Source organism: Lissotriton helveticus, chromosome 1_1 (assembly GCF_964261635.1).
Source record: "Lissotriton helveticus chromosome 1_1, aLisHel1.1, whole genome shotgun sequence".
NCBI classification, from domain to species: Eukaryota; Metazoa; Chordata; class Amphibia; order Caudata; family Salamandridae; genus Lissotriton; species Lissotriton helveticus.
Genome location: NC_136057.1, coordinates 1999870347 through 1999894357, shown reverse-complemented (window position 1 = coordinate 1999894357; position 24011 = coordinate 1999870347). Strand labels below are relative to the sequence as shown.

The 24011-nt window shown below is 44.0% G+C and overlaps 1 protein-coding gene across 4 annotated transcripts in view; it reads right to left on the bottom strand.

The window, feature by feature from the left end:
• Positions 1-24011, bottom strand: part of CDC14A (cell division cycle 14A) — a 436445-nt gene that overhangs the window by 270232 nt on the left and 142202 nt on the right. For all 4 annotated transcript variants that reach the window (XM_078644521.1, XM_078644501.1, XM_078644511.1 and 1 more), the window contains one exon: positions 6808-6887. In XM_078644521.1, coding sequence (XP_078500647.1) covers positions 6808-6887 — 80 coding nt within the window. The remainder of the gene's footprint in view (positions 1-6807; positions 6888-24011) is intronic.

Here is a 24011-nt window from a genome sequence, read left to right as displayed (position 1 = left end):
GGATATAGGTTTATGGGCATATGCAGAAGGTGACATCGACTGCAAAATAAGAATCTCAAATATTTGCCGTATAGGCTAGTGTCTGGTTGGGCACCCACTTCGATTGAATGTTGCTAATGAAAGGTTTCTAAGATGGCTGCCAGAAAAGGTTGCAAAAGTAAAACATCAGTAAAGGCTCCCTTTTCTGACCAGACCAACGGACCACTGAACCTGTTTTGGGAGGAAACTTTCCAGCACTCTCAATTGGCCACAAGAACACATGTAGCACAGTACAAACCTCTCAAATAAACAGAAGTTAAGTGCTCTTAAAGACTCCATGACAATATAAGGATTATATTTTGCATTGTGCTGGGGGAATAAAATCCGATTTGTTGAAAGCATTGGGGGTGGGTGGGGGGGATTGGGTGGAACATCAAATTTAAAAAAATTGTCAGGTTTTAAAACAAGGTTTTTTTTATAGCGGTGAGTGAAATGAAAGATGGAAACAGGTATAATTATCTAAAATCACCTTGTATACTACACAAATTACACAGCCCACAAATCGGTTGAGCTTTATCAACGCTCTACAAAGCATCTGAATTAAAAGCATTCAACTCCACAAGCAAAGCTTGGTAAAGTCACCAACACATCAAAACACAGCAAAAAAGTCTTGGTCTGCATTCTAAAGTATAGCCGATAACTAATTGTGTGGGAGGACAGAAGAAATAATCTATGACCGGGAACAGACCACTGGCAGAGGACAGATGAAAGTGATTGCAGATGCTTAGAAAAATCAAGCCATAGACAGATCAAAGCCAGAGGAGGGAAACGATATGCAAAAATATGGAAATAAATGAGAGCTGCAGCTGGATGGTGTGAAAATCTGTAAGTGTGTGGCTAGCTTGATTCCTCTTATTAACTTTAAAGAGAATAGTCTCATAATTGAAATGTATTCAAGCAGACGGTTTCATGGGCAAATCAACAATATCGGCACAGCAGCTGTACCCCTATGCAAACTTCAAACGAAGGGGTAATAGTTGGAGCTTGCAACTAAATAGATGTACAACCGTCACAATAATCTGATAGAAATCAGCACATTTATCTTGGATTTATATTTTTCTTGTTATCAATAAAACCTTTTTCCTCTCTTGAAAAGGTTCTGGGAATCTCTTCTGTTTGCTCGGAGTTAAAATACTAATTTGTCTTGAAGTGCAGGCTCTAAACACTGAAGGTGGATCCAACAATTAGGCATTTAAAATTGGCTCGTCACTGAGCACCTAGCAAGAAACGTTATGGGCAAGCAATTTAAACCCCTGCAGTAGCATACATGCAACACAGTATCTAGCAGCAGGAAATCTGCCCCTTCTGTGCCGGAGCTAGCCAGAGCAACGGCCAGGCTGCCATTTTAGAGCTAAAACCATATTTTCTAATTCCAAAAAGTGACTTTCTTTTTTAACAGACGTTCAGCAGGCCTTCAATGAAAGGGCTTGCACACTGAATATCGAAACCAGAATATCAATAGATAGCGAGGACAAACTATACAAATTAAATATCAAAGAACACCTAACTCCACATATATGTACCATGGAAATATAGATTTGTTCAAGGTACGTAGATGTAGTGTATGTTAGGGATAGTAAATCTATACTTCCCTCTAAGCACTGACCTTTCAATATTTTGTTCCGGGATATTCTACCTACAAGATTCTTGTAGGTAAAGAGGGAATCTTCAGTAGTACAACCCACTGTAAGGTCAGGTTATTTTGAAAACAGAGAGCCTATGGCATTCATGTGGACTAGAGTTTGGCCATGTCATAATACAAAGGCCAGTGAAATCAAACTATGTTAATGTGCCAATTGATGAGATGACTGGAGAGGGATCAATGTGTTTCATGTTACGGAGTCATGGCCTACTGAAGGACAGGTGCAACTCAGCCTTACAAACAATAAGCCTGGTATCATTGCAAGTAACTTCACACTCTTTTAGGAAAATGGGTGGGATTAGGGTCCAAAACTACAAAGAAATGACACAAAGAAAATGAAAACTAAACTAACAAATGACGCAGACTGCCTGCGAAAAATGTGCGGTGCTTGGAACTGGAGGAGTTTCACTCCACGGAATGCCACAGAGTTATATATAAACTCAACAAGGTTCTACAGGGTTCTGCCAATGGGTGGAAATATGCAGCTCATGCTTCTCGCACTGCAATTTAGTACTGGTAGCGTAGGCAGTGCTGAAAAATTTGCTAGAACAGCACTATGATTTGCACAATACCGCATGGGCATTGAAGTTGATTTAGCCATCGCTAGAGGAAAAAATCTACTTGGGCTGCATCAAATCTACTCAAGAAACAGCCTTCTGACAACTGACCACGTCAGAAAAATCGTGCAGCGCTCACCAAATCTCACTCCCCAGCTTGCATTTTCTGGAGCCTAGTGGGAGATAAATTCTGCCACGCTGCGATCAGCTGAATTTGGCCACAAGTCCACGGTCAAGAGTAACCCAGAGAGAACAGTCAATTCCGCTGCTGGAAAGAAACATTCTGCCCACCACTAGTAAAAATGTTCATCTCGCTTTCCAGTCTCCCCAGAACTTTACCTAGTCTACTGGCCACCAGGTCCAGATAGACATTTACTATTGGAAGTTTGAGACTTGAGGCCTGGGGGTACTAGAAAAGTTCAACCGCTTGTATAAGATGAACTCATTTCTGCACACATGGAATCCCTGAGACTCACTCAGATTACCATGGGAAATAAATAACAAAGACAACACAAGGAGTTGAACCTTTTGCTCCGCCTCAAGCATCACAGTTGATAGACCCTTTTACCACAGTCCTGTCTCTGGCGATAGTCACCTCTCAAAAAACAAAAACAAAAAAATTAGAAAAACTAAGGTATACACAAGTTTTTATCTTGTAGACAGGAACAAAAGCTGTGATAGTACAATTCATAGTCCCCTTTTGGGCTGAGATTGGTATAAGGGATCCATTCATCAGCAGTTTGAGTCACCCTGGACCACGAAATCCTATCACAAAGAGTACAACAAGCAAATGTTAGCAGAAATAATTGCTGAAGAATTGCATGAAGACTGTCAGGTAGATGGCAGTCGGTGCTACTGTACAGGTCGAATTCATAGGTTTCAGTGTGTGTGTAATCCATGAGGGATCTTATTTTTTCCAACTTTATATCTAAATAAAATTGATTCAGGACAGTTATGGTTAAGAAATCTGAAAACCAGTCATGTGTGTAAAAAAACACCATTCCCCGATTTTGAAAATGTTACGTTTTCACATCCAAACAGGCAGAGTGCCTCAAGATATCTGGGGCAGCATTCATGATGGTTACTCTACTTTGAATCACGATTTTAGATATTTCTGAACATGCCTTCTGCTACACAAAAGAGTCCACATAAAGCATCGTAGACCTTCCCAATGAAGAGCAGTAACTATCTATGACTGGCATAACAAATAGTGAAGGAGTATTGCTCCAGACCAAACCCCAATAGAGGGTTGCAGAATGTTACAGAGGCAATACAGCGAGTTGTATACTGCTGGACCACTCTAACAGCTCAGCAAAGCACAGCAAAACACAGTAGAGCAAGAGTACTGGAAAAAAGCAAGAGAAGCTGCCTGTCCAATAATTAACTTACAGCAAAAGTTCTCTAGCAAAAAAGCTAGATTCACATAACATATCCAAAATTCTTGTGGTCACAGGGAGCTAATGAGTATTAGGCAAGGGACCCAACCCAAATGTGTTGTTCAGAAGCCGTGTCAACATTGCCAACCCTTAAACTGTGTGGTGCAAAAGTGAGCTAGTCTCCTGCTGTCCTACAAACTTTCATACATGTATTACGCAACAACTAGGATGTAAAACACGCTGTTGTCAGTTATTAGATACATAATATAAAGATATGCGCTCTTATCAATGGTGCATTTTTGGAAGGTTTAATAGAATAAAAATATATACTATCTAATGGAAACACTGCACCTGTTTACAACATAATTAGAATGCATCTTATCATAATTAGGAGTGCCTAGCAACCTCAGTGTGACCAGAGGCGTATTTCCTATTGCATACCTGACAACATCCTCCTTTGATGTCCAGAAACGTAGCGGTGGACAGTGCGAGGTCAAATTTACAAATACAACTCCACTCCTAGTATATATGTGAAAAGCGCAACTATCCTCCAAAAAAGTACAGGAGGCTTATGTACTATTCAAACTGCAGTCCAGGTGGGGTGTGTGTGTGTGTGTCTGTGTGTCTGTGTGTGTGTGTGTGTGTGTAATTAAGAATTACCCAAGTATTTTAAGAAATGTTAATAAGTGGTTATTTTGCATTGACAGCATTCCTGGACTGAGATTGCGTCTCAAGAGACAGTTAGGAATACTACAGGTAGCACACTGCTCTCAGGAGTAGTACATCACTTACCCTTGCAGTCACAACGCTATGCAAGACTTTTGCCACATGACTGACCATTTCGATGTTGTGAGTTACAATGCTTTTAATTTGTGTAACTGCTCTTGGTAATACCATACTCTGACAAAGCTAACTTGGCTCATTAGAATAGTAAGCCTGAATTTTTCTTGTAGTCCCAGAATTTCGTTCAAAGTGAACGCTAAAAATTCATGTGCCCTCAAGGTAGATATCTAAATATGATTTACTTCTTTCCTTCCTAGAAATGAGATAATGGAAATATTAAAACTAACTAATCCTGAGATTGTATAAGGATCAGTACATAAAGCCTGGTGCACAAGTTTAAGACCTTAGTAATGGTGTGTACGTGACTTAAAGTTCTGTTCTGGGCAGTGCTTTAAGAGGGCCGGTACTGTCTGGTACTTTTTTATTTACAGAGGGAGAGTAAGTTGCACTTCAAGAAAAACGCAGCATTTAATTGGAGTGTACCAGCACTTCTCAGAAACAAGCAGGTGCTCTGTCAGAGTACCTGCACTTCTGTTTTTCCATTTCAAGCACTGGCTCTGTGGCGAGAGCACATCAGCTCTAACAGCCTGACTTCTAAATGTCGGTCACGAAACAGCCACTACTCTGCTGCAAGTGCATTAGCTGTTGCTGAAGTGTGAACAGTTTTACTACATTACGTGAACTATTCATTCTGGAGATCTTGCTGCACAGTTAGGCGTCACAGTAGCTTTAGAAGAAGCAAAGCTTGAAGAGGACATGTATAATGCCCCTCAGTTTCAATATGGGAGCTTAAAGACTCTAAAGAACAAACATACTGCAAATGGCATTATGGCACACAGGATCGTTAAGTTCGTAAGGAGAGGTGGGCAGCCCCCTTACTGCTGCAACAGAGCCCCTGGCAGCATCAAATCTAGCGCTTTAGCTGTGGAGATTACCACAGGCACACATATTAACAAACCCCGTCCTGATGCTGCTTGCACACAATGCGTTCACATTCCCCACCGCTGAACTTTGCAATCTCTGTATATCCGCACACAGCCTTCGGCTAGCAGAAGGGCGCCTCGACTGCTCTTTCAAAGGTTGCATTTTAACTAAGGCGCGACCTGCATTTGCATCCTGGCTTCAGATAGTTGCTACGCTACCCTCGCGGCTTGGAAGAAACGTGTGCTCGCGCTCATGTTGACAAAGATGCGTCGGTGTTGCAAGCGATCTAATCACGGATTTATGGGCATGTTAAACGGGAATCCTAGTAACCAGCACCATAAAAGAGACCTTCGCTGTGCGCCGAAAGAGAAATGAATGTAAGGACGCTTTTTGCGGAGGACACAGAGCAAGAGGCAGCGAGGTATAGATTTACGTAAGAAACTAGCAGCATTGTGATAGCTCATGGTATGTATGATGACGTGTACCAAAGGGTCATACCAATGTATGACGTGTACCAACATTGTACGCTTCACTAACGAAGCGCACATTATGGCCGCGAGGTTGGCCTAGTGTCCTGTTCTCAGAGGCGCCTGAGTGACTGGCTGGCAATCACTCAGGCGCAAGAAAAGTTGGAAGTGGGAAAGGCCACCGAGGAGTGGAAGTCCGAGTTCACCCAGAGTAAGGCTGTTCCCTTAACAGGAGTGAAGGAGAATGAGTCAGTGTCACCAGGAGGAGGAAGGAGTCCACAATGGGCAGGAGGAGATGCGAACCACAAGACCAGAGATGATGGTGCAATATATCTTTTTTTATAGAACAGTAAAACTCACCGTGGAGTGCAAACACGGTAAATGGGTGTAACTGGCCGCACGGGGACGTTCTGCACAAAGAGGAAGGATGTGGAAGGGCTTACCACAGATGGGGACAGAGGGCTAATTAAAAGCAGGCGGGGGCGAGAGGACAACGAGGAGAAGAGACACCGACAACTGTTCAATTCATCTCCCTTCGCTGATCATGAACACTAGTATACACCCCCCTCCCCCCTCAGCGTTCTGCTCCAAACATTCCATGTGCACTCTGGTGTTAATAATTGTTTCAATCCTTCATTCACCTCCCACACTTGAATAAAGACCAACATTACACACTCCCTCTTTGCCTCCATTAGAAAGTTTCTATCTAAAACTAGTATGTCACAGAAGTGCACGTCTAGAGGAACCTAAAGCTACAATTCTTCTATGTACCTACATACGCCACTTTGAAAGATCTGCAAACAGTTCACAAATCGTGGAACGATAATGTGTGGATTACTGTGCACAACACGGTTCACTTCCAGTAGTAATGTTCATTAGCACAATACAAAATCTAGCCTCAATTTTTATGATGGGAACAAAGAAAGTGAAGGCTTACCTTTCATGTACACACACTATGAACAATATATCACAGAACAGCACCATCTATATATCAAAAGTGTTCCAACTTGCAGAAATACCTGAAAGGGAGATATGGTGGGTTAGATCCAGACAAGAGTGCTCTGTAGGCGTCTTCTGGCGTCTTCCGTAAATAAATGACCTATGAAAAACAACATCTCAGAATAAGCACATTGTCTCAGTGAAGTAATCACAGGGCTGATCCTGGCTACACCTTTATGTGTGCATTTTTACAACTGAGATTGTTAAATGCAAAGTACAGGGTTTCGTGAATGGGTGAATAGGGTTTAGATTTTTATTACAGGATGCATTAATTAAATTTGCGGTCTTAAAACAAAATGACATGCAATTAATAAGTGGGAATATTTATAGTAATTAAAATAAATAAACAAAACCCACAAGAGGGCATGGAAAAGGCGAACTCTAATGAAGAAGGAATAAGGAACAAACAATTCCTGTAATGGCAGTCTTCCAATAAAAATGCTTAAGAGATTTGCAATTCATAACCATCATCTAAAACATAAGGCCAAATAGTTTACTTCTGTTTAGGCCTGCCTGATCTTGGCTTCTGCGGTAATGGACATTTCTGAGATTCCTAAAGAAAATTCTAAAAGAAGAAGTTAATGAACAAATTATTTACCTTTAGTAAAGCCTTATCTGGTATACACTATCTAGCTGCAGATTCCTTATGATAGAATTATCCCCTGGCGTCAGACTGGATCCAAAAGGTTTTCATGAGTAATACCGCTGTGAGCTGGTACGTGGCGTTGTTCGGCTCCAAGTGGTGTCGTTGGAGTCTTCCACACCATAAGTGACGTTAGCTGTGCCTATTTAGGCACCACCAGGCATGCTGACTTCAGTTACTTTGAGACTTTCCATGCCATAAGAGCAGAGCCACGAAGTACACTGACCACCAGTGTGGAAAACAAGGCCCCTGAAAAGGAAAAACCTAGTCCACGGATACAGTCTCTACCATATAAGGTGTTACCGATGGATAGTAACTTGTTCATCGATACAGACTTCTAGCCGCAGGTTCGTTACCATAGAAGTTATCCCCAAGCAACACCTCCCAGAGGTGAGTCTGCGGACCAATGTCACACGAGGAAGCTCTGCAGGAACAAATGGGCAAAAAGCCCACCTCAACGGACCTGGCTGTCCAGGGAGCAATATTTGGTGAATGTGTTCAATGAGGCCAAAGTTGCTGCCTGGCAGATATGCAGGACCGGAACTCTGTGAGCTAACGCAGTGATTGCAGCTTTAGCGCTGGTGGAATGAACACGCAAACCCTCAGGGGGTTGCTTTTTGGCCAATGCATAGCAGATTTTGATGCAGAGCACGATCCATAGGGCGGTGGTCTGCTAAGGCACAGTGAGGACAAGATTGAGATCCCACTAGGGCATAACGAAAGGAGTAGGAGGGAACATATGTATAAAACATTTGAAAAACCTAGGTACAACAGAGGATTGGAAATGGAAGAAAAGCAGAAATTGCAGATAGATATACCTTAACATTATCCATAGCAGAGCCCAGCTGGGCAAGAGAAAGAACGAACAGTAACAACTGATCAAGGGGCGCAGAGAAGGGATCGATGTGTCTTTCTAAATACCATGTCACAAATTTAGCCCAATGGCAAGTGTAAACCTTCTTGGTAGAGGGACGCCGGTCTGCCAAGATAACATTAGAGACTTCGGACGGAAGGTCTGAGACTACCAACTGTTGGAGTTCAATCTCCATGCAAGAAGACGGAGCTTTGACATGTTTGAGTGGAGAACCCTTCCCTGCTGCTGCAACAGAAGATCCTCCGAAGCGGCAGACTGATCAGAGGACTGATGGCCATGCTCAACAGCTCGGAATACTGCCCAGTCTGAAGCCACATGGATGACTTGGGCCCGGTCATTCCTTATCTGCTTGAGAACTCTGGTCAGGAGTGGAATGGGCAGAAAGGCATACAGGAGGCCTAAGCTCCATTCGAGACGAAAAGCATCTCCGAGCTTGAGTCACCTTGGAAACTCCAATGCGCAGGAAATTGTGTGTTCTCAGCAGTGGAAAACCGATCTGACCAAGGATCTCCCTACTGCTGAAACAGACCTTGCACCATCTCTGGAAGGTGATGCCATTCCTGATCCACTAGACACCTTCGGCTGAGTTTGTCCATTCAGGCGTTCAGAGAACCCGCCAGGGACCACTAGGGATAAGCACTGTTGTTCCAGCTAAGTCCAGAGATGCAGGGCCTCTTAACAGAATATTCACAACCCACCCCGTCCTACTTGTAGCAGTACCATATGGCGGTGGTGTGGTCTGTGAATAGTTGCGCTAGCCTTCCCTGGATGAAGGCTAGAAAAGCTTTCAACGGCAATCAGATCGCTCGGCGCTCCAACAGATTGATGTGGAGACCTGATTTCACCAGAGACCAGACTTCTCTGATCTGCGCCTGTCCCAGATAGCCATCCCATCCCAGGGGTGATGCATCAGTCACTACTGTAAGATGTGGTTGGGAAAGGGAGAGAGGTCTGCCACTGATCAAACTGCAGTTCATAAACCACTACTGCAGATCCTTTGCAGTTACCTTTGAGATCTGGATCATGTCAGAGATTCCCTCTGATGCTGCGCCCAATGGAGCTTCAGGTGCCACTGCAGAGCCCGCATATGTCAACGAGCATCTGTCACAAGCAGGATGAAAAAGGTCATGAGGCCCAGCAGCCTCAGAATCAGTCTCACTAAAATACAGGTTAGAGGCTGAAACATCGGCATCATAGCCTGAATATCCTGGACTCGTCATTCGGGAGAATAGGCCTGAAACTGCACCATGTCCTGACCAGCTCAGATTAAAAGGAGCATCTGAGAGGGAGTCAGGTGTGACTTTGGCACATTGATAATGACCCCCAGCGAATGCAGGAGGTGCGCCATAGTCTGGAGGTGGGATACGACAACCTGTGGCAAGGCCGCCTTTAACAGCCAGTCGTCGACATAGCGGAAGATTGACACCTGTGATCTCAGATGAGCTGCAACTACCACCATCACCTTAGTAAACACTCAAGGGGTGCTGGGGAGGCCAAAAGGGAGCACAGCTTAATGAAAATGCTTGTCTCCCACCATGAACCGCAGGTAATGCCTGTGGGTAGGAGGGACAGGAATGTGATGAATGCATCCTGAAAGTCCAGCGCTACCATCCAGTCTCCAGGGCAGGAAGGACCTGAGCCAGAGTGAGCATCTTGAATTTCTCCCTCTTGAGGAAGAAACAGCTTGCCGGTCGAGGATAGGACAAATGCCTCTGTCCTTCTTTGGAACCAGAAAGTAGCGGGAATAGCAACTACGACCTTCTGGCACCAGCATGCTCTATGACTCCTTTGGCGAAGAAAGCTGTCACTTACTGGCAGGAACGAGGCAGGTGGTCCTCAGTCAGTATGTCATAAGTGGGTGGCATGGAGGGATTGGCAGCCTTGAAGGGGAGGGAGTAGACCCTTCAGACAATGTGCAAAATCCACATGTCCAATGTTTTGGACTGCCAGCCGGGCAGATAATGGCAAATCCTGCTGCTGACTGGGTGCCCACGATGATAAGTGGGCAGCCTAGGAGGGTTTGAAGGCTGCAGCAGCAGGGGGTGGTGGACTGATCAAACTACAGACCACCTGACCCATAGGACCAGTTGGCACCACGTCTGTGGTCAAGCAGAGGCTATAAAGCTTGCATATCGCAGTGGGCGGGCAGGTAAAGACATGGTTGCACGTCCCTTTCGGGAGGGTAACAAGGGGCCACAGAAAAGCCCAAGGAGCTGGATGTAGGCCTGTTGGTCTTAAAGTGCTCTAGCGCCGAATCCATCTGGTCTCCGAAGAGACAGGAGCCATCAAAGGGCATGTCCTTGAGTGAGGACTGGACATCCCCAGTAAAGCCAGTTGTCCCCAACCAGGCGTGGCAGGGCCACTGTCACCAAAAAGACGCTCTGCCTAAGGAGTCGGTGGTATCAAGTCCACAACGGATGGGGAACTTCGCTGCATCTCTCCCATCAGAAATAGCCTGGAAGAGTACAGCCAAGGACTCCTCCGGAACCCTAAGCAGCACCAGTGCTACCGTATCCTACAGCGTGTGGGAATAGCTGCCCAAAAGGCATGCAGTGTTCACAGACCGCAGTGCCAGGTTGGCGGAAGAAAATTTTTTTTTTCCAAGATTGTCCAGCCTCCTAGATTCCCGGTTCGGCGGTGAGATCGAGAATGCACCAGGATTTAGTTGGGATGTGGAAGCTTGGACCTCAAAGCTCCCCGGGGTAGGGTGTTGGGTAAGGAAATTTGGGTCCCGCGGAGCGTGGCAGGTGGCAGCAGGCAATCATCATGCACGCAGGAGCCCCTGTGTTGGGCTTGTACCAAGCCCCAAGCAGGAAGTCAATAAATGCCTCTTGAAAGGGAGAAGCGATTCTGATGGGGACTCTCCTGGCAGAAGCACTTCCGTCAAGACATTAGTCTTGACTGAAACGGAGTGCAAGTTAGGGTCCAGTACCTCAGATGCCCTCCCCACCGCCACTGCAAATGTAGCTCCCTCCTCCGCTGCCATGGTAGGGTAAGAAAGCATGCCAGTACCAGGAGCATTTTTTAGAATCAATTGCAAAGGAGGACTGGTGTATTACCACCTCTACGAGTCAATTTTAAAAAAATTGACAAATGTTGCTTTTAAATATCCCAGTGGTCCAGATTTTTGTCACGACAATATATATGTAAAATAGTATTCTAAGAAAATACACAAACTTGCTTGCAAAGCAATTTGATACATAGAGATGAATAGGTCATGCCAATCAATCCACGCTTCTTAAAATTACAGCTTATTTTTTCAGCAACATTCTCAGGTATTGACTATGCCCTATACATTTTTCTGCTACACAATGATGAGACTAACATTGAAAGGTACAATTATGTTAATTGAAAATATTTATTTAATGATTCTTGTGCAGGTATGGTGGTCAGAGATTTCTTTAATACAAACAAATGACTGTTTTAATTAACCATAGCCACTATGGCGCCTCAACACCCTGCCCACCCTTTCCCAAACTGTACTCTACGTAAAATGAACAGAAGCGCAACACCTTATCGATCACCATTACTTCCCCGGTTCCCTCCATCCATGCCCAAAAAGCTTTCCTCTTCTTGTCGAACTTCACTTTGCTAACTACGATTAGGCACTCTGCTGTATCCCCAATGGGTAAAGCTCATCTCAAAATGATAGTGAGGAAGAATGGCAGCTATTAACTTTTAAAATTAATTAAAAGATGTCAATTTAAAGGTTTAATTGAGGTTTCTCATGAGACTACAGCATGATTAACAACTGTGCTAATAATTGTAATGTTCTAATTACTGTAGTCTGGGTAGAGGTTATGAACTGAAAATCTGTCTGGGGGATTTGCCGGAGTCCACACACTGCGCAGAAGCTGAACATTACCAGAAAATTAGCAAATTTGTTCAGAGTTCTAAAAAGATAAGATACTTCATTGCAACCATTTGTGATGTGAAGACAGCAATTTGGCTAGGGGACGGCGCAACATTTGTTCAAAGTCTGATGCCCTCGTTAAATAATTATTCATTTGTTTTGAATGAGCTTGTTCAGTGTAACTGATATTTCCATTCAAAAATCTGGAACCTACCACCGTAAATATCAGTTTCACTGAACAAGCTCATTCAAAACGGATGAAACATTATTTAACGAGGGCATCAGACTTGGAACAAAGGTTGCGCCGTCCCCTAACCAATTTCACATAACGAATGGTTAAAATACACGCATTATTCAGTGAAACGCATCCAGCGTGTTTTTACTTTACATAGTGTTCCCTCAGTCTCGCGATTTGCATAGACCAGTGTAGGATGCTTACTTTGTTCTCTGGAGACAGAGCACCACCAACTGCTGCCGTTTGGGTGGTGGGGTCATTCCTACCTGCCGTAAATCTGGGCAAAACATTGGTACCATAACAGACATTTCTGGAAAGATACACGGGCAGTGCATCAATCAGGTTATATATGCAGGCCAGCGGATCAAATGCTGGCTAAAGTGCACGGGTGATCAAAAACCTCGACATCATGTAACCTCCCTGTATCCGAGATGGTATGTCCAGGGCTTTAAATGGGCTGCTACTCACTGGGACTCGGTAACAACACTTCTGAATGCATTCCTTGCGTATTATAAGTTCTCCTTAGACACGCTGAGAGCCAGTACTCTTTGGGGCAGCAAGGGTGCAGGACAAGTACAGCCATGCGTCAGCGTGGTCCTGCACAATCTCGCTTCTGAATAATTCACCAATGGCACACGCTTTACCACAATGATTAGTAACGTAGGCAGCATGCCGTCAACCATAATGAACATGTGAGATAGAAATCTGCATTCCACCCGTGAACGTTTAGGCAGTGAGCCGAGAGCTTAAGTTGAGACACCTGTGGGGTTCTGAAAAATTGTGGCAGAGGAAGGTACTAAAGTACTAAATAAAAAAGACTTGTATGGGATCAGTGGGTAGGTGTCTACAGGAGTGTGTGTGAGCACAAGTAGTAATCTGTACCCTTATAAAATTATGTCCCTGATATACTCAAGCTAATCCCTTAAAACTTTGGGTCTTTATGGCACTCAGCACACCACTGTTAAAATCTAGTGTTAGGCCCAGTGCACATTCCTGGTAAAACACTGCCACTGGAACAATGGTGATAATTCATTGCAACTTGTGGGCATGCGATTCAGGAAGACACCCCCTGGTAAAATCCTGGTCATGGCATACTCCTGCTAAATCATCACAACTTGTGGGCATTTATAGGATAATGTAATTCCCTAGCAATATATTGGCCCTTGTATAATGGAGATAATTCTTGACAAACTGAGGGCATACACATGGCAGGATTCCAATCCATGGTACAATTATGTGTCTCAACCACGACATAATGCTTTCCAGCGGCTAATACTGGTAAATCTTAGTAAATTACAGCCATTTATGGCATTATGCCCACCTATATTAAACTATTGTCCCTTGAATAATGGTGATAATTCCTTCCTTGGACAGGTGCGGGATTGAATTTTCATTCAAGCTTTAATTACTAAAACGTGGTTTGTTAGCTAAAGAATGTCTGACTTGGAAGGCATTATGAGGTATAATCCAGTGTCATCAGCTGACTATTGGATCAACACACTATGCCACCCCAATATCTCCAAATACTACCCCAAGATCTCCACCTAGATCCTGCAGGGGATCCAAACATTCCAAAAATAATGGATGACAGGATAAATCCCTGGAGCGGTCTGCATGGAACAGCAAGGGAAGAAGACTTTGGAGAACCCAACTGGGCAAACTAAGAACCAGAGGGTAAAAAGATATTTTTTTAAACTTCTCCCTAAAAGCATATGCGCAAAGGTAGAAAGGGGAGCAGTGCCCCTCAATGAACTGTAGCACATGACGGTGAGACAGCAACAGTGGCAAACTGGTGTCTTCCTTACCCACCTCTCAATACCAGGCAAAGTAGATCTTCCCACACGTGAAGAGGGGCAGCCTCAAGCCTGTGGCATAGAAAAAAGTCGGACTGCTAAGATTTGCTTACATTGATTCACTTGAGAAGAGTTTGAAGTTGCTGTACAACCAACCTTGCAATGACTTTACCGGAGTAAAGTACGACAGGAAAAAAGCTACTGAAAATGTAGTCCATATTGAGCTTTCTCAAAAGAAAAGTATATAAATTCCAACTTAAACCGGGAGGGAGCAACTCCATTCACAAAAATTATCCTTAATAAAGTAGTTGTTATGGAATATCAGAATAAGATGTTGGTTTTAAAGATCAGGCGAAAGCAAAGTCGGGCAAATAAATGCACTCAAATGTCACCCCAAAAAGGAAAAGCACGATGAACCAATTCTCAGACCACCAATTCTCAGACCACCCAGAGTTAGGATTGTAAACTACCTCCTTGATTGGTGCTACTCTGCCAAGAACTAGGATGTGGTGACGTGAAACGCATGCAGATCAAACCGGCACAATGATCAGCAACCTGAAGACGCAGTTTGGGTTTATGCGATTTGTTTTGTGCCAAAAACAAAAACCTTTGTCTTCAGAAGGCTTTAGTATTGCAAATTCTAGAAATCCCAATGTGTATTCATCTGAATCCAAGGATGATGGGAACGTATTCTTGAACCTATGCAACCATTGTCTCCTGGTGATGAGAAAGCATAAGAACAACGTCGCTTTGATCATTCGCAACAAAAGCACAATAGATAAATGTATATAGCCGTCCTACAGATAAGATTTTTTTTCAAGTATAGGAAACAAAGTGGCTGGGCGTGAACGTTAAAAGAAGCTTTGACAAAGCCGTTAGGTTTGCCTTTTTCTTAGGGGAAAGGTTAGTCAATAATTGGGCACTTTATGCGTGTTACCCCAACAGTCACATAAGAAAATCCCATAATGAAAGAACACCAGGGGTTACTTCAATAGTGAAGCTGGGAGTCAAGTGCTTAACTGAGCATACTGCATTAGTAGAGTTAAACGGAACCCGCAAATAGAAGTTATGAAAAGACACATCATTAATTTTGCACTGCAAATGGTGTACTTAAAAAGCATTCACAGCAAAACACTGTTTAGTAGACACTTGACAAAACGCCAATAGTTTCACCTTTAAGAAAGGTTATGTGCATGCATGTCCTAACCATTTGAAGAAAAAAAACAGTACATCTAAAAGCATGTTCTCATGGCAGCAAAGTAAAACAAATGAACACTCATTGGGATTTGTTAATGGAACTGTTTTTATGACCAGGTGAGGCACCCAAACAGAATCGCTTCCTAAAAAAAAAAGCCCACATCAGGAATTAATATGACATGATGTCCGCAAAGTAAATCCATCAAGAGTACACACAAGCTTTTAATTACAAGCTCCAGGTCATGTCACATATGCAAGCTAACAAAAAGACTATTTGATGCCCCATCACCAAAATCTAATGGAACACAAACGAGACAATGTTACTATTATCCAAAGGCCAGGCCCTCAGGCTGTATAAGCAATCGCAAACTATGATAAACACATGAAAACAAATGTTGAAAGATTGCCCGAAGCCTGCTAATATTCGGTTATTCGTATTGTACTTATATGAAGAAAGGGCTACATGAATACTCCAGACTGCTAAAGGTTTTTAAAGCCAGCCCCACAAAAATCTACAAACATTACCTGTCCCGTCAAAAACACAGATTATGACAAAACACTATTTTGTTTATAAATTATACAACGGAGAATAATTTCCTTATTATGGGTATGTGCAAACAAATTAAGATACAATAAGTACCATTGATAAATCATGAAATATACTTAATCTATATAAAATCTACAAGCCAAAGGCATAATTAATTACTCAGAAAAAAACATTCGAAGAATAGCTGGGGGTGGGGGAGGCCAGAGGGGGAGGAGTGTAGCCCCACTGCCGAAAGGCAGCAGTTTAGAAATACAATTATAACCAAACTATTTTTTATCATTTTATTATCAACTTTCTTCCAGTCCACCGAGTCGAGTGCGGGGCAGGGCTATCCTCTTTCCCAGCGCGTCAGCTTGGGAAAAGGAGTGGTAGGCGCACTTTAAGTGTGCATGTCTATTTGGCCAGCCATCTTAGGCTGGCCAAACAGTCATGCGCACTTATCATTTCTCCACCTGGCTGGGTTGCACAGCCGGGTGGAGAAACAGCACAGGCTCATAGGGCCTAACAGGCCCATCACAACGCTGCTCTCATGTGACAGCAGCGTCATGATTGGGTGGGGACAGCAGCAGAGAAGCATTGAGGCAGGTGGAGCAGACAAGCTTCAAGGTGGCCTCAGGCACCAGCAGCGGCAGGTAAGTTCTTTTATGTTTTTTTTATTATCCCCCGTCCACCAAGTGTTATTGGCAGTAGCCGCTACTGGGAAAGGGTGCTTGTGAGTTGGCTCCAAGAATGCAACTTCTGGATGTCAGGACCCATGCTAGCATGGAATAGTGATAGCATTACAGATGGAATCTTTATTGCACGCAACTTAAGCAGAAAGCCCTAGTAAGTTTAAGAACTGAAAGGAATCAGATAGAATTGAGCAGTGCTAGAGGCCTCAGTCCTATGGAACACTAAAGGGCCATAACCACAGTCATCGTTCTGTCCTGTGCACTTAAGAACCAAGACTGAGTCAGCCATATCACACCTAACACAATTGCGAATTTGGCTACAGGTCCTTCCTGGGACATGGATCCTGTTCCAAGGAAAGCAGCCATGCCCCTGATGTGGAAAATTAAGGGAGATTTGACAGAGTTGTGCTCCATAGCTATGAAATTCTGTGAAGGAAGCAGGATCGATGAATGCGGGGTGCTTGCTTTGGTTCACAATTACTCTAGGGGTCAGAAGAACCAAAACGGAGAGGGGAGTCAGACTCGGCCCTATAGTACTGCTCTCTAGTATCAGACCAACCTCAGACTGACATCACAGGTGCAGCAGTTCATATAAAATAGAAAGGGGACAGACACATTTACAACGGACATGAATTATAACTCATTAATAGCAGCCCGATTGCGATACAGGCAGGGGCCTACAAAAAACGAAAAGAAAATGTTGCATGAATGACCTCGGATTTATGCTGCCAAGCACTATTAAGGCCCAAGCCAGCAATAACTGTACCACTACTGATCAAGTAGTGCTGAATTACATTAGGTAGTTAAGCATACCACATATCACAACTAAACCGGGCCACCTACCAAAAGACTGCACATCTGTAATACTAGGAAGAGATTAATAGTTGCGTTAATGCTTATACTCGCACTCCCAGCCTCTTGAACAGTCACCTGCATGTTGTCAGCACCAGGAGATAAGGAATTACACAGTTCAAATGTATATTCTCTCCATAATTAAAAGATGGCGAATTACTCCAAGCTGTGCACAAATAATAATTAAAATAAAGACTACCAATGACTGCTCTCCAGGAAAATTGGCAGTAATTGGGGAGGAAGAAAACTTGTCTGCTGAAATGTACATGGTTCTTCAGTCCATTTAATAAGATATTACCTTGCCTGAAAGCAAGATGAAGGAAGGATCTACAAAATGATCCAAAGAAGGGAAGAAGCAGAAGACAGACCCTCACAAAATGAACATCGATACAAGGCTCAGAGATAAAGTCCACCAAAACTTCTAAACCAGGGAACAGAGAAAAGAATAGCCATCTGTATTCTTTAAGGTGCAAATGTAGGTGGCAGGAAGAGATGTGCAATACAACTCATAGATACGTTTCGTATACCTTACAAACCTTACCAAGAAAAAACATTTTACAATTCACCCAGAGGGAAAAACGCATCATATGTTTAGGGTGCACTAATTTTTTTTTGTATTATTTATTTATTTTTAATCAAGATCTGCTAAACAAAGGAAGAAAAATGACAGCAGTGAAGATTCAACTACTGGTCTCAGCAGACATCAAGCCATAGCAAATGAAGCAGTTACCCTCATAAATTGATAGAACTTCACATTTATTCTGATCATTCCAACTCCCTCCACCATCTCATGATGTACAGGGCAGGCGGTGTTGTCCAACGAGAAGATAGATGAGAATCCATTATAGCATTTGTTTCATTGGCAAACTCGGATAGATTATGACGAATGTCTATTACTGCTAGAATTTCAGTGGCACTTGCTGTGTGGCTATTTTTGTGCCAATCAACAAAATGTGTTAAACCACTAAGTGATAAATCATACGACCGTTTGTACTGCACCCTAGACCCCATGATAATAAAGAATCTACTGAACAAACCCATTTATGCATTTTAAGGGGTTGTACGATGAAAATAATTATTATGCCCACAGTCTTGACCGAGCCGAGAAGAAAGTGGTGGAGCGAGGAAATAAATATACTAATGAGAACGGAAAAGGTGCTCAGATTTTGTTTTGAAATGACATTGTTTAGCAAAAGGCTAAAGAAGGATACAAACATGGGAAAGCAGCAATTTTTCTGAAAAAATATATCATGGAAAACGAAAATTTCGCAAACATGTAACTAGGGAGAAAGAGGCAGTGGTACTGACTGAAGTACAAAAATAAATCTGGACTGTTCTGAAACACAACTCTTGATCATGTTACACCAGATTACAAAAGTGGACATGACAGAGAGCGGGAATTAACTACATTATGCCCCTTTATGAGAAAGGTTGACTGAGATTTACAGACCCGTTTCTCTATTATTTAGCAGTTACAGCAAACGACCCAGTGCTGCGAGGATGTCATCTATCTATAGAAGGCACTATCGGGGAGCTTTCTCCCACTGACCTAGGACAAGCCTCCATCTGTCGATCCTGAGAATGCAACTGTAGTAGTAAGATGCCGGAAACATGCAAGCAAAAAATGTAATATGCGACAGCAATACTGTCAAGAAAGCATATTACTTACTGACTGGTGTCCACTTTAATAGATCATCCTGAGATACATATTAATCTATCAGTAGAACCTAGGGTTATCAGAATGTTTCCCAGATCCCTCAAGTTGGAGGGGTCACCTAGCAATATGAAAGTCAAGAGTGCATTGTTCCCTAGTGACCAGGAATACTAGGTACTGCGTCTGTGATTGAAACTGGTTCCCTCAAAGAATCTATCTCCAGGGTAGATTGGTTGAACAATCAAAGTCTAGCTAACGAGAGATGGTGTGATGTTTGATACTATACAGAGTACAGCATCACAATCACAATCAGTATTTACTACCTAGCCAAGTTTATTACTTTGAAAACACCGGACACGTTAAGATAGGCAAAGTTAAAATGGTGAGAAATTTGTGAGCCAGCATCAAACTCCAATTTAGCAAAGCTTAACACAAAGCACTGTTCGTTATCAAGTACTCAAAAAGCAAAACTGAACACACAAAATTGGCTGCAAACATCCACATTCCGCCACCAAACAAGACTAGGTAGAAAAGCGGTCGGTAGGGCAGCAATAGACTGTCACACTTCCTAAGGGAAACAGGTACGGACACTACAGAAAAAACACAGGTTACTCATTTTACAAGCCTAGGAGGACCTTTAGCCTAGCACCTGCACACTTTATATATTGACAAAAAGTAAGGTTAGGAGAAACACTTGATAATCTTTTCTACATGAGCCTAGAGAGAACATGGTCTTTCAAACATCTTTAAATAAGGGACAGGCAGGGACATGTTTACCATTGTTCTCTATACACCAAGATAACAAATCTACTACTGACTTGTGTAAGGTGATGAAAGAAGCTCGACCAATGACAATTATTTGTGCTTGTGTTTAGTGATTTTACCAAGATTAACTCGCAGACAACACAGACGCATAATGAGCAACAGCAAGGCAAGTTTTTCTAACACAGATCCGTACAGGGCAGCTGATAGCAGCAATGTAAGAACTCTGATGCACACAAATATACTGAGGAATACAAAAAAACAACGAATGGCATGCTTGACTTCGTCTCAGCCACTGGGAATTACTCAGGGTTGCATCCCAGTCCATTGCTTTTTTACCCACCATACTACCTCGGAATAGACCCAACCACGTACAAATCAGGATTGATTCTGCTCCAATCGTAAAAGTTAAGCCCAAACTGCCAAGTCAGGATTCTTTCAAACTGAACACAAGCAACAGAAAAGCAGTGGAGTACAACTAGGTTCAGTGGCATCGTGAGCACTGGACCCACACCTGGACATATCTGTCACACTTAGGGTGTCTAATGAAAAATAAACAAGGTGATGGAAGGAATGCTTGAAATTCAGTTAATCTCAGAATCTGTAAAACACTGGGTTCATATCCCAGTCTATTGTTTTTAGAGCTCGGATGCTGTAAAAGTGAGTAAACAAATACAGCAAGAGACAAGCAAAAGTTGGGTGCAAGGAAAGCCAATGCTGTTTTCATCAAGAGCGTCTCTACTATAAAAGAAGTGCCTTCTAGAATGCCACCTTGCATGGAGAACATTTAAAAAGTACAACACTAGTTGATGAAACAACTAGTAAGTACTGTGTCCGGTCCGGTTCAGGAGAACTAGTCTACAGCACAGAACCCTGTTATGGAGGTCAGCTCTCACTGTGTTTAGGACTAGAGTACTAATCTAGAGTGTTTTACCAGGTATGGGGCCGGATCTTGTAATGTATCCAATTTAAGATGCCACTTTTTGTCAATGTGTCTTGTTCTGGAGCACACGTCTCGAGCACCGAGTTAATTTCGAATGGCCACAACTGGAGTGTCTTCGGTTCTGATGACCATGTGGGAGGAAGAGTAGATGGTTCACTGACTGAATGAGTTCGCAAGCAAATGAGAGGAGTGGATGGCAGAGTGATTGGAAGGATGAGTGAATATCGATAAGAACAAGCATTTGCAATGCAATAGGTCTTGCATTAATTAAGTTTGAGCTATTGGCATTGCGAACTATTGCAACAAAAGTCTATAAACTGTAGACCAAAAAAATGTTTATTTATTCATGTAGCAATGGTGGCATGCTGCGCTTTAGATGAATATGTTTAAAAGTAAAGTGAGCCATACTGCGATTGCTACAATGGGGGGGGGGGGGGGGGGGGGGGGGGGAGTGAATGAGTGAGTGAGTGAGTGAGTGTGTGTGTGTGTGTGTGTGTGTGTGTGTGTGTGTTTTGTTTAGCGTGCACTGACGGCTGGTGGTGTGTGTGTGTAAAGTCCACATTTGTAAAGCGCACAATCACCCGTAAGGGTCTCTAGGCGCTGGGGGCCGTCGGGAAGATTAAGCGAGCTATTGCCCAGAGTCACATGGTGCTGGGCTAATCTGCCGCCGGGGATCGAACCGTGATCCCCAGATTCCAGCGTCAGTCGCCCTGGCCGCGGCGCCACACCTCTCCCCTAGTGTGCCTGTTGAAAGCGTGCACTGAAGGCTGATGGTGTGTGTGCATGGTGGCAACGAGTGCACTAACGGCTGGTGGTGTGTGTGTGTCTGGATGTACGTTGTTACAACGCAGGTTGTAACAACGCATACCTTTACCACGCGGCCGCAACAACGCAAGTCGTTACCACGACTTGCGTTGGAGGGCGCGGATTTAGGATTTTTATAATTTTATATTCCAACACCAGTCCCCGTGGATACTAGGGAAGGTGTTGGAATATAAATTTATAAAATTCCTTATCCCACAGCGCCCTCCTTCGCAAGTCGTGGTAACGACTTGCGTTGTAACGGCCACGTGGTAAAGGTAACACGTAGTAAAGAATTTGCGGTAATCGTTGTTTACCGTGTGTCTGGAAGCGGGCACTGAAGGCTGGTGGTGTGTGTGCCTGGTGGAAGCGTGCACCGACGGCTGGTGGTATGTATGCCTGGTGAAAGTGTGCACTGATGGCTAGTGGTGTGTGTGTGTGTGTGCCTTGTGAAAGCGCTCACTGATGGCTGATGGTGTGTGTGCCTTGTGGCAAAGCGTGCACTGACGGCTGGTGGTGTGTGTGTCTGGAAGCGTGCACTGAAGGCTGGTGGTGTGTGTGCCTGGTGGAAAAGCGTGCGCTGACATGTTTAAAAGTAAAGTGCGCCATACTGCGATTGCTACAATAGTTAATTGTGGATGCGTTAACAATTAATGCGTGCACTGATGGCTGGTGGTGTGTGTGCCTGTAGAAATTGTGCACGGACACCTGATGGTGTGTGTGTGTGTGTGTGCCTGCTGAAAGCGTGCACTGACGTCTGGTGGTGTGTGTGTGTGGTGGAAGAGTGCACTGATGGCTAGTGGTGTGTGTGTGTCTGGTGGAAGCCTGCACTGACGGCTGGATGAAACACAAGGAGATGATGGATAGAGAATGGAAACTTTTCAGACACTCACCCCAGTGACAGACCTGGGTTTCATCAATCATTGTTCTTTAGCTCACTTCGCCACCCCAGTACAGACTCATCCATTTGCAAATAAGTTTTTACCCTGTTCCTCATGGGAAAGCGTGCACTGACGGCTGGTGGTGTGTGCCTGGTGAAAGCATGCACGGACGGCTGTTGGTGTGTGACTGGTAAAAGCGTGCACTGATGGCTGGTGGTGTGTGTGTGTGCCTGTAGAAATTGTGCACTGATGGCTGGTGGTGTGTGTGCCTGGTGAGTGTGCACTGACGGCAGGTGGTGTGTATGCCTGGTAAAAGCGTGCACTGACGGCTGGTGGTGTGTGCGCATGGTGGCAAAGCGTGCACTTTTGTTGGTAGGCGGATATGTAGACACAAATGATGGCCAATTGAGTCTCGAGGTAGGTGCATTTTATGAAGGAAACCGAGCCGAGGCTCCAATTAATGTCAGTTGCGATGGTGCTTTCAGTGATGTGAACTTTGGTGTGCTGGTAGCTGAGCTGAGACCAGTCTTGTCTAGTCTGTCCACCGTATTTCAAAGGGAGATGTGACCTGTGCTTCTTCTTGGCACAACACCGCCCTTTTTGCAAATGTGCAAATGTTTGGCACAGTCAAGTCAAGTCAAGTCAAAAATTTGTATAGCGCGCTACATACCCAGAGGGTCTCAAGGCGCTTGAAGAAGGGTGGGAAATTATTTGTCAAATATCCACGTTTTAAGTTGTTTTCTAAATGCTAGGTGGTTCTGAGTGAGGCGAAGGTGAGTGGGAAGTGAGTTCCAGGTTTTAGCTGCCAGGTAGGAGAAGGATCTACCTCCCATGGTGGTTTTGTTGATGCGAGGTACAGTGGCAAGGGCTTGGTTGGAGGATCGTAGCTGGCGGGAGGGGGTGTAGAAGGACAGTCGTCTGTTGAGGCATTCGGGTCCGATTTCGTAGAGTGCTTTGTGTGCGTGGGTTAGGAGCCGGAAAGTAATCCTCTTATTGATGGGGAGCCAGTGGAGGTTTTTCAGGTGACCAGAGATGTGTTCTTTAAGCGGGATGTCTAGTATGAGCCTGGCTGAAGCGTTCTGGATGCGTTGGAGTTTTTTCTGGAGTTTTGCGGTGGTACCGGCGTAGAGGGTGTTTCCGTAGTCCAGTCGGCTCGTGATCAGAGCGTGGGTGACCATTTTTCTAGTTTCGGTGGGGATCCAACGAAATGTTTTTTTGAGCATGCGAAGAATGTTGAAGCAAGATGAAGAAACGGCGTTGACTTGTCTGTTCATCGAGAGGGAGGAATCCAGGATGATGCCCAGGTTCCGTGCGTGGTCTGTCGGGATGGGTGCTTTTCCAAGGGCCTCAGGCCACCAAGAGTCATCCCAGGCGGAGGGGGAGGTGCCTAGGATGAGGACTTCTGTTTTGTCTGAGTTCAGTTTCAGACGGCTGTGCTTCATCCAGTCGGCTACTTCTTTCATTCCCTTATGCAGGTTGGTTTTGGCAGTGTTAGGGTCTCTGGTGAGGGATAGGATC